The sequence below is a fragment of the Anser cygnoides genome, chromosome 20, assembly GCF_040182565.1.
Source record: "Anser cygnoides isolate HZ-2024a breed goose chromosome 20, Taihu_goose_T2T_genome, whole genome shotgun sequence".
NCBI classification, from domain to species: Eukaryota; Metazoa; Chordata; class Aves; order Anseriformes; family Anatidae; genus Anser; species Anser cygnoides.
In genome coordinates, this window is record NC_089892.1 from 6,175,114 (window position 1) to 6,188,857 (window position 13,744).

The window sequence follows — 13,744 nt, forward strand, 5'->3', positions numbered from 1 at the left end:
AAGTACAACAACAGAAGCTGTACAGATCCCAGCAACCCTGAGGTAATAAAAGAATAAAGGAAGAGATGAAATAAACATGAGATATGTATGGTAATCTTGCCACCTAGAAGAGATTCTGAGAAAGACAGCCTTGCTAATTACACACCAGGAGCAGCAGTGGAAAAAAAAATATATATATCAGTGTATTTCGGTTTTCCTTTGTTTTTACACACACACTCCCCTTAATGGAATCCGTGCAGGCTTCCCCACAGAACCATCACTAGTGTTAAAAATCAAATCTTTAGTGCTTTCTTACTATCTATACAAAGTGCAGTTGGAATTGAATTTGATCTCCCAAACCGGTGGCAGAAAGGAAAAGAAAACCTTCCTCTCCCTTCTACCTATGTTACACCATCTTAGTTCCCCTCCCCTCTTGAGAAATTTTTCAAAACTAAAAGCCCTAATTAAGCATGACCAACTGGAGATTAGTTTTGTCATCTTCTTCCAAAAAGAAAAACCCGAACAAAAAGCAAAACAAAACACACAATGCCTCACCCACCCCAAAAACAATAGCTCCGTTTAAAAAAATAAATAGTGTGTATATTTCATGCTGAAGAAAAAAAAATAAAAAGAAAAAAAGTCACAGAAACGATTCATTTTTGGTTTTCCCTCCCCCAAACATGACACCAGACATTGTCTCCCCCCTCCCCTGACGTAGACACGATGGTACATTCCAACCGGCAATGTGCATCTGTGTTGAAAATGAGTTTCTACTCCTGCACGGTCCCACATGCATCAGGGAGCATCCAGCTAGCTGCTAAAGCAGAGCAAAGGCTTTCAGGTTTTGGGTATGGTCCCTGCCTGTTCCTTTGGTCCATCTGTTAAAAGGCTCCTTGCTGCTCCCAGGTCTCTGCTCTTGTCTGTCTCCATCAAAATGCGCGCGCTGGTCCCCACACCTCCCGAGTCACTGGAGCTTCGTCCCCAGCTTGCGCTGTCTGTTTCTGCAACGTCAAAAGAGATGGCAGGGTGAGGGAGCCGGCCCCAACCCTGCATCAGTGAACTGTGACAAACCAGCGGGCAAAAGACATAATGAAAGTAAGGCTCTGCTTAGTTGCACACAAAAATAAAGCTGCCCCGCTGTACTCTGCGGGCAGATCAGTCCTTCCTGCCCTTTACAGTCCCAGAACAGCCACCACGTCTTAAGTGCCCACAAACTGACGTGTGGATGTGAGACTATAAACACCTGCTGGCAAACAACATGGGCTGGGGAGTTGAAATAATGATTTTTTTAAATGAAACGCTAATCTCAAATGCTCCCGAACAGACTCGCCTTCCAGATCTGGTAGTTAACTCACAACCTGGTGTTTCTTTACTCCCCACTGTTCTATCCGCAGCAGCTCTCTGCGTATTAGCAAATAGTAACTACACCTAACGAGTCACCCCAGCTACAGATATTCCTCCCCTCAGATCACTTACCTCGCCTCTGCTCTTGTGACTGTATATTCAAACCACAGGATGTTAGGAATGAGGCTGGTGTCTCGGATTAAAAAGAACTCTGAAATTGGCCTGAAAACAGACAAGGGGGTGGAAAGGGGTGAAATAATTAGGCTTTTCCTCTACCTTAATTTTGATCAGCATACAAAAAACAAAACAACACAGCCACACCGCATAAATTCTCGTTCAAATTTAACATTACTTTCCTATTATCCTTCCATTTGTGAAGAAGGCTCCTTATTAAATTTCATCAAAGAAAAAATACTGTTTTTTCATTCCTTATATAACATTTCTGGACTACATTACGTTTAAATGGCTTTACAGTCTCACTTGGTTATTAAACTGATTAAGGTCTGTTATGGTTCAAAAGTTATCCTTAACCAATACTCTGCCACATCCCATAACTTTTAGTAGGGCCTTCAAACATGGTACTTAAATGTCCTTTCTCTCCCATATCTGGCAAGGGTGTGTGCTTTTTGGACAGGCATACACAAGAAAACATGGAGGAACAAGTTACATAGCTACACAACAGTTAGTACACAAAGCTGGAACAGAACCCAGGAATTCCCATTTCTGTGTGTAACACAGTTCACAGAAGTCTTATTTTTTTTTTTGTCAGGGATTTGTGCTTCATCTGTGCTATTGGATTATTTCAAGAAGCTCACGTAACGAGCAAAACAGTGATCCAAGAAATGCAGACTTGAAAGAATAAAACCTTCACAAAATAGAGAGACTTACCACGCAGCTATCCTTGGGAAGAGAGGAGTTAATATCTCCTGTGTGAAGGCAAACCAGGCTATGGCCATAATGCTTCCTGCCACACCTCCATATAAGACTTGGCTCCAGGTGTGGTAAAGCAAATAAACCCTGCAGTGGAAGAGAAAAGTCACCAGACAGACTTTAAAGCCAAAGGAGGCATGATTCAAGGGCTGATGTTTCACTGGACCCTCCAAAGCTCTGAAGAAGTTATCCTCCAGATGTTAGAAGTGGATGTTTTACTTAAGTTTTCATTGTAAAAAAAAAAAGGGGGGGGGGGGGATTGGGAAAAAGTCTTCCCTGCTACAGCAGTTTCAGCTTAGGGCACTTCTAATTTGAGTTTAACTCAATAATCCTCCACATTCTTCTCCACATATCTTTGGATTACTGAAGAACTGCTGCCGTTGGTTCCCACAAGAGACTTCTCCAAAGCCAGCAGCAGAAAAAGTCCCCCCCAAACCACCAGAGCTGGAGCTTAAAAACTTTCAAGAACAGACAGCATTTTTGCCTTGATGTTGCAGCTCTGAAGCGTGACAACACAAAGGCTGCACTACTACAGAGCAGCTACTGTGACTGCAGCCAGCCAGAAAGCTGTATTAATGATTTAAGTTATCCCTGCACAAGAGCTACATGAGTCACATTCAAAATTCTTTTCACCCATTTATCATGGCCATTAAGATCATCTTAGCTGGCCTTCTACCTTGCACAGGCCAATGAATTTCCTCAAATTACTTTTTATTTGAATCAGACCAACCATCTTTTATGAAATTGTCCTGACAATTTTAAAAATAACCAGTAATAAGGAATCAGCTCTAGTATACAGTCAGCTGTGCCAACAGGTAATTATTTTTCTGGGGAAAACATGGCCTGATTTCTAGTTTGAATCTGTCTGGTTGCCAACCACTGGAGCTCATTATATTGTCTACTAAAGGAAAAAAAATCATCAAAACTTCATTTTCTTTGTTCATCATGTTAATGTAACTAAATCTTGCAAGTCAGACAGCTATACGCGTCTGTATTATCTAATGCTCAAGCAAAACAAAATCAGTTTGACCAACTGTAGCAGTCCACATGCTGCAGATGCTGGTGTGCCAAGGCATGGTGCAATGCTTTCATGATTAGTGCTGGAAAGAGGGCTAGGCAGCGAGGCTAGAGCACGGCAACGGAGCCGACGGAGACTTGGTACAGGCTCAGCTGATCCCGGGTTCCATAAAGGCACCTGTGAAGCACCACACATGTAGCACCTTTGTTTGGGTATTTAAAGGGGCTCATGGCAACGCAGCAACCTCCGCAAAGCTCTCGCTTGAACAACGCAGTCGCTGAGAATTAGATCGGAAAGGCGGGATACAGAACGGCAGGTCTGCTGGCTGTTAGAGGCCACAGGACTGTATGAGAGCATAAGACAAACAATTGCTCCATACCTACTATATGAGACTAGCAAAGCCACTGTGACGAGGCAGATGGACAGCACATGTCGCCATAGTAAATCCAGAAACCTCGCATTGTTTGTTTGGTGCATTCTGAAAGAGATGGAGAGCCATTAGCACAGTGGCAGGAAGCTGAGCAGTCCTCGTATCTATTCTCGCTATCTCCAAAACCCTAGGAAAGCTCTACTCCGAGGGATCAAGGGCAGCTCGGTATCATCCCAGCATCAATCTGTCCTGCTGGCAGCAGTTAAAGAGAAGCCAGAAAGCCATACTTCTTTCTCCAACTATTATCAGCACTCAGTGTGATGGAAGGCAGAATGCTCGCAATTACCGCAGCTGATGTGAAAGACACGTGCTGAGCATATGTGACAGGGAGCAGAGACGGAGTCCTCCATCACCCACAACGCCAGGAGGAACCAGGAGCTTTGTCTTCCTCCACGCTTGGAGCCACAAGACAGAGCCATGCCCCAGCGAGAATTTCAGGAAAGCACAGCACAGCAGAAGAAGACAGTACTCGGTACAGGAGATGGACTGCGAGGTCATGCAAGTGGGCAAGAGGTATTACCTAAAAGACTGCAGACAACCCCGCTGACGAAACCGAGTAGACACATGAGAAAGCAGCTCTTCTTTCCTCCTCCCTCCACGCCCTCCCCGCCCCTTCCTTCACGCTGGTGGGTCATCGTGGCTTATAAAAGCAAATCTGGAGACCTGTACCCAGACAGGCAGCAGGAGGCCCACCCCTATCCTTCCCTTTTCGGCAGTGGTAAGCAGAGTCCTACGTTCAGATTCGGATAGACATGCTCCACCCGCCCTAGTTACAGCACTGTGCAGGGCCTCAGATTTAATTCTGCCGCGTGCTGGAGCGGCGCGCAGCAAGGGAGCCATCTATTTGACGTGTTTCAACGTACCAACAGCCAAAAACCTGACAGTGAATTTTTACCTTAAATAAAGGAACAGAAATGAATAGACTGAGAAAAACCACATGAACTGGGAGTGGCTGGACGGCATCCCATATTTTGTGGTCACTGTTGAATGGGCTTCTGGGAAGAGAAGAAGAAAGAGTATGGTCAAGGTCTACTCCGTACATAGCAGCTGGAACACTCCAAAGGTGAAGCCAAACCACTCCACCGGGCTGTGCACACGAGTTCACAGGACACATCTCTGCCAGCCTTCTTACACCCAAACATCCAAAGCCAACACGAGGCAAAGGGGAAAGTGCCCTCCAACACCCCACAATTATCATTCCACTCGAAAGGAACCAACACCGTGACACCGACGGGCCATACCATACCTTCACAAGGCCGTGGCTCCCGGATAACGTTTTTTATTAACCAGTTCACTCCCTCGTTGAATGCCAGCCCTCCCAAGAAAGAGATCTGTGAAGGCAAGACAACTGTGTCATACTATTTAAAATATCCACCTACTTACCAGGCTCCCTCTGTTAAGAAAACCCCAAACCGTGCATTTCTACTTCTCATCTACTAGACTTGTAACCGACAGCTTCGCCATTCTCTAGCAGAGGAAGAAAAGCATTTGTTTTTCAGCCTGCTTTGTGTATCTGGCGCCACGTTGTGTACACACAGCTTTTCAGCAGATGATTCACAAAGACAGACAAAAATGACACCGTACAGCAATAACATTTGTATGCTCCCATCGGCAAGCGCAGAAAGCAGTGTCCCGACAGGGCAGGTTTCTAGGGGTTGTCTTTCACTGCGACCAACAGGGGGAGCACACACCCTGTTATTCGGGTAACCAGCCAAAAGAAAAAACTTTTTAGGTTTTCTCTTTTCCCTCTGTGAATGTTTTTTTTCATCCTGAAGCTCCTGTAAATGAAGTCACGTTCTGAGCTGAGACAGCCTGCTAGCATTTGTTTTCGCTGTCATTGCACAGTCCATCCACCTCCCCTAAATTAGTCCCGCTGCTGTGACCGAATTCCCAGCTGGTGGTGATCCTCTGACTCCTTCACACTCAGGCCCATTTCAGATGAAGCAATTTTCCACCCTGTGTCCTGAGCTACGGGTTAGGCTGCTGCAAGCCAGCTGGCGCCTCACCCCAGCTCAGCGAGGACTTCTCCGTGAACTGGGAACCAACCTCGAGGCTTGCCACATCACCACCATCCATAACAAGCCGGGTACTCAAAAACCCACGAGTTTGTGATGAGTTACTCCAGCTTATTCTCTTGGGCTGACAAAAACCCTTTGGATTGCCTAGAATGAACAGCTGCCTCTCTAGCTAGCAGCCGTTTAGAACCTACAAGTCCCATTCCCAGGTCCCTTGGGCCACTGGTTCCCATGACACCACGGCCTCGTATTGGAAATGTGCTGCCAAAAGCCTTTTGCTGGCCCCGTTTTATCTGTTTACTGAGGGCAAATGTCAGAAGTTTATACCTCCTGAAGGGAATTTAGCCATGACACTGATTCCCAACTACCTGGCAGAGCAGACAAAGCATTATGCATTAAAGGAGTCCCTCGTTGCTCCCTGGGACAGAAGCAAGAATCAATTCTGTCCCTGCTGTTCAACGCGCAGCTGGGAAGCAGCCCTTACAGGTAGATCCACTCCCTTGGGAATTTGTAGGTTTTATTTTGGACCCCATTTCGTGCCTCAGTACGGTTCAAAGAAAGCACATCCTACTGAATTACAGACACTTTCCTGCATGCCCTGCCCAGCTCACAAAACCCACTGATGCTGGGATCCTGCTGGATCTAGGGATAAGGTAGAAATGCTATTTCCCACCCTGCAACAGCATTCTTCAGTTTCTCAGACATCTCCCGTTGATGTTTGTAGACAGCTAATGCCCAAAATACACCACAGAGTAACAGAATGTCAGCAAAGACTTAACCTGTTACAAGTGACAGGGTCTCCTGCTGCTGACAGGAGATCACCTTACCTAAGCTGGCTCTTTAAAACAAAAAGAAGTGTAAATACAGGAGCAGCGAGCCATAAATGAAAAGATTTGTCGTAAGGAGAAGCTGGGAGGGAGAGGAGGACTCACCGTGTGAAGCTCTCTCTTGAATATGATGAGCGTTACAAAGCCAACAATAATGAATATCGGACCAAGGCTCAAATAAGCTAAAAGCTGACCCGAGAAATCACCTAGGGAAACAAACGAGAGAAACAAGTCAGCTTGAACTTGTACCTGCCACCAGGCCAGCTGGTGCCCGGGTCGCTGAGAGCACTGCAGCCGGGCTCCGTTCCGCACTGAGCACTGCTTGAGCCCAACGGGAGCCGAGGCGAGAACGGCAGCAGTGCTCACGTGTGGCTTTCAAAAGCAGGGGGGAGAGGACCTCGAGCTTACCGCCAGCCAGTTCAGAGCAGTGACCACGGGTGTGGGCCCAGGGTCGCTGTAATCCAGCACGAGCACATGCTGCTGCGGCAGGGGCGGCTCCTTCCCTCCCCTCCCTTCACATCGCCTCTCCCTGCCCCGGCAATTACCAGCAAACACTCCCCAAACAAATCTTTCCCTGCTACCTTCCTAAAGCGGGTTCCTTTTCAGCTGGATCAGCTCCCTAATCTGTCTCACCACGTGTCTGCACCAACACTGCCATTAGCAGCACGGGGAGGAAATAAAGAGCTAAACATTGCAGGAGATGAAAGAGGAGAGGGAAAAAAAAGGAGACTGCTTTTTACCAGCAGCCCACTTGTACCATACAGGAGTGCCTTTGGGCCCCCACCCCGACTAGCAAGCGTCCAGCCATCCCCAGGGAGAACTGGGGAGCAGTGCCGGGACCTCCCAAGAGGACATGAGGCACCCCAAACACACCTCTTCCTCTGCCACTGTCACAGAGGGAGGAGGAGGCGAACGTAAGTAAAGAGTAATACATTGCAGGCCAAGTCTCTCCTGTCTCTGTTCCCTGAAAAAGGACACTCAGAAGTATTTGGAGGGAAGATGCCAGCACAAACTCTGAGGAAACAAATGACCAAATCACTTTGCTCCGAGCTCAGCAACTCACGACCAGGAGAGAGACCGCAGAGAGCAGAGAACCTTTAACCACACCGCCACTGCAACAAACACCGAGCGAACCCGGTGGGCAGCTTAGGAGACGGGGGCTTCCTATGCTGCTTTTCACAACCCCGTTTTCTTCATCCCACCGCTGCACACAAAAGGACGAGCCCCCCCCCGTAAAATTATCCTTCCTCCCTCCTCGCAGAAAGGAAGCAGGACGGGACGGTGCTGCAAGGCTGAGCTGCGGACACACTCCTTGATCAATTCCTCCCCGGCCCACGCGCCCGTTTTCAAATGGCTCTTGGCACAGCAGACTTTAACCTCACCCTCTGAGCACGGCAAGCGGGAAAAAAATGGCACTGCACTGCTACAAAGTTCACGCCACTGCTGTTATTGCCACATAGCTGTGGTTGCATCAGGTACAGCACGCAGATTCCTCTTCCGTTCCAGGCTGCACTAGATTTGGGTACCGGCAGAATCAAGGGGATCTCGGGGTAGTTTTAGTTCGTGACCCTGGGGAAATTAGGAGGAATTGGAGGATGAAACCCCAAGAACAGTAGGTTTTCGCTGGAGTGTGGTTATATTTTGTTTTTAAGGTGAGAAGTGTTGGAAGACCCTGGACTGGAAACTTTTCTTCCACCCTACGTCCAGTTTGCCCTGCGTCAGGCAGGCTCCGCGCACCGCCACGGCACAACAGCAACACGTTGCTCCTACATCCACTGCGTGCTCGCGGTACTGACCCAGCTGCCCAGCCACGGAGAACCAAGCCCCTTACGGCTCTGCATGAATCCCAAACACTCTGCGAAACAAAACCTGTCTCAAATGAAGAGGAAATTCATGATCAGACAACCAAAAGCACCCCGAAAGCTTCAGGAGTATTTCCCGTAGCCTGAGTTCCCGTGGCATCAGTGAGAGATTTCCCCACCGAGGCATCAGCGTGGTTCAGGTCATGCACGCTGCTAATCCACGGTACGCAAAGATTTTGGTCTTTAAGACCAAGACGTGATTTTGTCAGGCAATAACCAACCCCGATCAGTTATCCTCTGGGAGGGCTCTACGACTGGCACAGATGGTGGAAGAACATATAAGGAGGCAGTCTTTAATTTAAATAGCATCGGCAACATCCAGCTCCAGATCCTCCATCATGTTACCATCTAGCACACCCAGTAAATCCCGCCCCAGACTTCAGCGGCACACATCCCTCACTCGAACCGAGCCCAGGAGCAGAAACCATCGCCCCAGACACCGCCTCCAGGCAGAGCGCCGCGTCCTTTACTCGGGCAGCCACAGCTCTGCACACCGTAACTCCCCAAACATTTCAACTGTCCGCTTGAAACGGAACAGAGGGGGCACTAATAATATTTCAGATTACTGTAGCCAGCAGCAACCAAACACAGTCGCATTCTGAAGCTGCTTTTTCTGGGTGAGGAGGCAAATAAGCAGCCGTGCATTAACTGGAGGCTCAGCTCTGCCCTGGAAACTCCACCAGAAACTCACTAACACCATAAACGTGCTCTGACCACTGCACGGCGCTCCCACAGCCCCGGAGGTGATGCCTTGGGTCACTGCTGTCCACTCTCCCACACCACGTGCTCGCAGACCTCTTCCCAGGGAACCGGGAATTGCAGGAGAGCTGGCAGCTCTAAGTCCACTCAGACCTAGCAAGCAGGTTCCCCTTTACCCTTCTATAAAGGTATTTTTTTTTCTTCATTTTGCTTCAGCTTGAGAATAGAAAGAAATTCCTACAAGAGCAGAGCCCACCGAAAGCACCGGAACCTTTGGAAATTGCAAGAGAAAAATCTGTTTACGGTCTGGGTTGATTTTTTTTGTTTTACTTTTGCTTATTTGAAGCCCTACCTTCCCTGGGCATTATTTGGGGATGAGGATGCAAAGCACAGAACCTAACCGCCTCATTTTAGGGATTCGAGAGAGAAACGGATGAAACAGCATCCGCAGATCAGCAGCACGCTGTTTCTTCAGCCTCCATTCAGCACTTACTTCTGCTCTAATTCAACATTTTACCCAGCGTTCTTTCAAGGGAAACATGCAAGGTTTACCACACCAGCTTAACCTGTACACAACAGAAATATGAATCGACAGCGCTAACCACATCCTACCACAAGATCTGGCTTTACCACCGCCGCTTCCTACTGAAACATCTATTTGCGGCGCTGTCGCTGGTCATATGTTCTGTCGAGATGCACGCGTGCGAGGTGCGCAGACAAGGACAGCTTTATTTCGTTTCACGCGTGTTTACACCGGCAGATACTCCCGATGGATCGTCATTTCCTCTCCTTGCATGTATCCTGATATCACGAGCCGGGGAACAATACAAATATCTTCAGGAAGCTTTAAATTCCAGCACACGGCGCGCAGACGTGAAGCTTCTGCTGGAAGATTAAACACACGGCACAGCGCTGAAGACGCCAAACAAGTGGGCTTCTTTCAACAGATAGCGCTGAGGTGTGAAACGAGCCCCAGCTGGGCAGCCAGCACCCGGAGCAGAAGTCACAGCAAGGGCTGGCAGACCAGCCGTTAGCAGAGGACCGCAGGCTGATGCCGAACAGCCAAGAACTGAGCACGAAACACACGCACAGAGCGAGCGCCTTTGCTCTGACACATCATTTCTCTATCGGCTGATGGTGTACGCTTGCCTCTCCAGCTCTGCCTCATCTTAGAAATCCTTCAACACGTGAGGAAGATTCTGTCGCCCTGCAGAGAAGGGGTTTGCCTCTCCAGGGTTCTCTCCTTGCAGTTTGTCCGACGTGAGAAGGCTCAGAAGGTCGCAGAGCTTTAAGAATCCCAGCTGCGCTGAAGAGAGGAGTTGTTTTTTTTTTCCTCCAAATAATAATAAAAAACAAACAGAGCAGGAACTCGGTGTCTCTCCAGTGAAACTCACCCTACAGACAGGAAGTCCCTGAAGATGAGTTTTAAGTCTGCAACACAAAGTCATCCCATGCAAAGTAATGCATACGGGAAAAAACAACCCTAACTACACAGACACGGTGATGGGACTTAGGTTAGCTGTTTAAAAATAAATAAAAAGTCATCTCTGGCTTTGTGTAAGCACAATACCTCCAGAGCAGCATCCAATGCTCTGCAGCAATAAGCCAAGAAGAACATTTTTAAGAGCAGAACGAAAGTCACTGTTACAGCACTACAACAAATTTATTACACGATTCTTGTCGCACCATCTGAAAAAAGGAGCAATAAACACAGGAAAGGCAAATAGAAAGTAGACAAAGATAGCAGGAATGGAACAGCAGCTGCTCAGAAAACATCGAGTAACTCAGATTTTCAGCTGAAAAGGGAAAATGAGAATACTGCAGTTCTGTAAAATCATGAATGATCTGGGGAAACGGACAGCAAACATTTGTCACCTCTCACTGAACACAAAACAGAGAGCGTTCAGTGAAATTACTGAGCTGCGGACTTAAAAGCAGAAAAGAAACACCATTAAATTACAGAGCTCAGTGCCAACGGTAGAGATCCAAAGCGGAAATAGGTTCAAAGAGCAATTAGCCACATTCGGAGTATGGCTTTTACATACCCATAAAGGGCATAACAATCCTGATGCCATCACCAGCTCATTACTGGAAAACAGACAGAAGCAGCATTATCCCTGCCTACCTAGTGCCAGAGGCCCGACACCATGCCAAATCTCACAAAAAAGCACAGTTGCTGCTAAGAAAAGCACCAGGACCGACCGCTCCCAAAAGCGAGAGCGTTTTTAAAGACCACCCTCCTCAGCAGCATGGTTTAATGCACTGTCAGGTAATGCTGCATTGATAGTTTCTTCTCTCTAAGTTTGATTTTTGACATGCTCTATCAATAATTTTCCAGTTCCGTCTCAAAAACACTGCTCAGAGCACTTGCAGGCAACTCCACCACAGCGTTTATCTGCTGTTTCTCAGTTGATCTCGCTCAAAGCTGACATTGCAGAAAGCCCCGAAGACCGAGCAGCCAAGCAAGCGCTAAGGATGGGTGCTTGGAGTGCCTGAAATACCACGACCGACAAGGGAACGGCAGACGGAGACAGGAAGGACGAGCACCCTCCTGGAGGCACCTGTCCCTTCCACGATCACAAGCAGAAGCCCGAGAGCAGGGCTTCATCTGTCAGAAATCAGCACCGACTGATTTTCAGCTGGTCGCAGCAAAAGCGCCCGTCGCTCGAGGCAGATGAAAGCAGGAACAAAACCCGTTCTGCACTGCAAGACTTCAGGAAGGAGAGATTTTAAGAGCCAGTCGCCACGGCGGCTCAGCAGCCTCAGGGACCGGCCGAGAGGCAGCGAGTTCGCCACACAGCCGCGTGTGTCATGCCGAGACGGTTTAATAATTGATGTCGGTAAAAGCAGGATCTATTTCTCATTCCATCCCTCTCTATTAGCACGGGGTTACATTAATTCCACTGTACCGAGCATACTGCCAGCATCGTTATTTTATAAATGTATTATCTAGCAGCTTTATGGACCTGGACAAAAGCCCTACACAGACAGGACACAAACAGCTTTCTAAATAAAGTTAGAGCGCTCTCCCCAGATCCAGGGGAAAATATCAGACCTACCATCTTGCTGCAACTCATTTTTCTAGACGAAGGTAAATTAAGACTTTTGTACCTCCAGCTGTTTTAATTTTTAGCCTTTTTTCTCCATTTTACGGGCTTCCAGCATCACGTATTCTATCCAAGCCAAACACAACGCTCTGTAACACGTAACCCCAACCTTGGTGGTGATTTACCTGCCCTACACAGTTACCTTCTGTGTTGGCCTGTAGAAAAGCAGTGAACGCAGAGAGAAAATAATCAACTTGCCACGTTCTTTAAGACCTGACAGCCAGCCCTCGTGCAGCGAAGCCTGCAGACTTCCAGCACCCTCGCTTCCCAAACCAACCCAACAAATAGCGCGTAAGACACACTGTGTATAACACCAGGTTTAAATAAGGACACAAGAGGAATCTACCAGCATTACAGGGAAGATTATTCCCCCTCCCCTCCTGAACTTTCACGTGAATAACTTTGAGAAGGGACAGCAGAAGATCGTACAGGGTGAGGGAAAACACAAGACAGACGAGGAAATGTCAGCGTTTCACAGAAGCGTCAGGGAAAACCCTACAAACCAGCCGTGCCGGTGGCACCGGGACTGTATTTCCCGCTCCAAATCCTTTCAGTGCCATCGTGTCCCAGGCCTCGTGGCTAAAGCAGTACTTTTGGTCCCGGAGACCCCTGAGGGCTCTGTAAGTTTGAGGCGTTGTGCTTCTGAGGGCAGCTTCCACAGGAGCTGAAGCCCGGCTACTGAGGCAAAGGGCACGCGGCAGCGCTTTATGGCAGGTGAGGGAGCAGCCAGGAGCATTAACCCCACGTTCGGGTTCCGACCAGCCAGGACCCGCACCTCACAGGCTGATTTTTCTCTACTTTTCGGCAAAAAGCCGCCAAAAGCACCCGGTCCGCAGCCTGCCCCCACAGCAGCACCGCACGAGGCGCCTCAACAGGAGCTCCCCAAGACCACCAGCACCACTGAGACTGCTGTGGCGGCCGCTCCAGGGCGGGTAGGGCCTCGCCCTCTCACGCCATGTCGCCGTGTCGCCATGTCGCCGACAGGCAGCGCCATGAGGACGCCCCCCCCCCCCCCCAGCCCCTCAGCCCCCGGGGCACGGCGCCCCTCGCAGTGCGCATGCGCAGCGCCCCGTTCTCCTCCCCCCCTCCCCAAACTGGGGCTCACTATCTGGCAGCGCCCCCCCATCGCGCAAGCGCGCCCCGCCGCCTCCGGCTATCAGCTCAATGGCTCACTATTTCGCAGCGACCGGCCCGGCTCTCTCTGAGGGGGGGGGGGGGGACGTCGCGGGGCGCCGCTGAGGGGAGCGGCGCGGCGGGGGGAGGGGGCGACGCGGGGCTTTACCTGCCGGGTACTCGACGTGGGTGAGGGAGAGCGGCCGCCACGGAGCGGGGAGCGAGCACTCGCCGACTGCGGCCATCTTACCCGGATACCGGGCCGGGGCCACCGCAACCAATCGCCGCGGACTTAAGGGGCGGCGCGACCAATGGGCGGGGGAGGCCAGAGCGGCGGCCCAATGGAGTTAAGCGGCAGGTGAGGCGCCGGCCAACCCGCGGGCAGCCAATTAAAAATCCAAGCGGGGGAGCGGCGAGGCC

General features: G+C 49.4%; 1 protein-coding gene across 2 annotated transcripts; it reads right to left on the bottom strand.

The window, feature by feature from the left end:
• Positions 1–619: 619 nt before the first annotated feature.
• On the bottom strand, positions 620–13,651 carry DOLPP1 (dolichyldiphosphatase 1). Of its 2 annotated transcripts, XM_048053213.2 has the most exons (8): positions 13,494–13,651; positions 6,649–6,749; positions 4,948–5,032; positions 4,597–4,696; positions 3,651–3,749; positions 2,212–2,340; positions 1,456–1,545; positions 620–980 (listed from the first exon to the last, which is right to left on the bottom strand). In XM_048053213.2, the coding sequence occupies exons 1-8, from the start codon at positions 13,567–13,569 to the stop codon at positions 944–946; spliced, it is 717 nt and encodes a 238-aa protein (XP_047909170.1). In that variant the 5' UTR covers positions 13,570–13,651; the 3' UTR covers positions 620–943. The 2 variants fall into 2 exon arrangements, with proteins under 2 accessions (XP_047909170.1, XP_066836982.1); XM_066980881.1 differs by lacking the exon at positions 3,651–3,749.
• Between the last annotated feature and the right edge of the window lie 93 nt (positions 13,652–13,744).

Bases quoted from the DNA above. Each gene is read 5' to 3' on its own strand.
- DOLPP1 (XM_048053213.2), bottom strand. From the start codon at position 13,569: ATGGCCGCAGTCGGCGAGTGCTCGCTCCCCGCTCCGTGGCGGCCGCTC. The intron at 4,697-4,947 runs GTATGGTATGGC...TTCTCTTCCCAG, and splicing joins GGAGCCACGGCCTTGTGAAG to AAGCCCATTCAACAGTGACC. The intron at 1,546-2,211 runs GTAAGTCTCTCT...GTCTGTTTTCAG, and splicing joins TTCCCAAGGATAGCTGCGTG to GCCAATTTCAGAGTTCTTTT.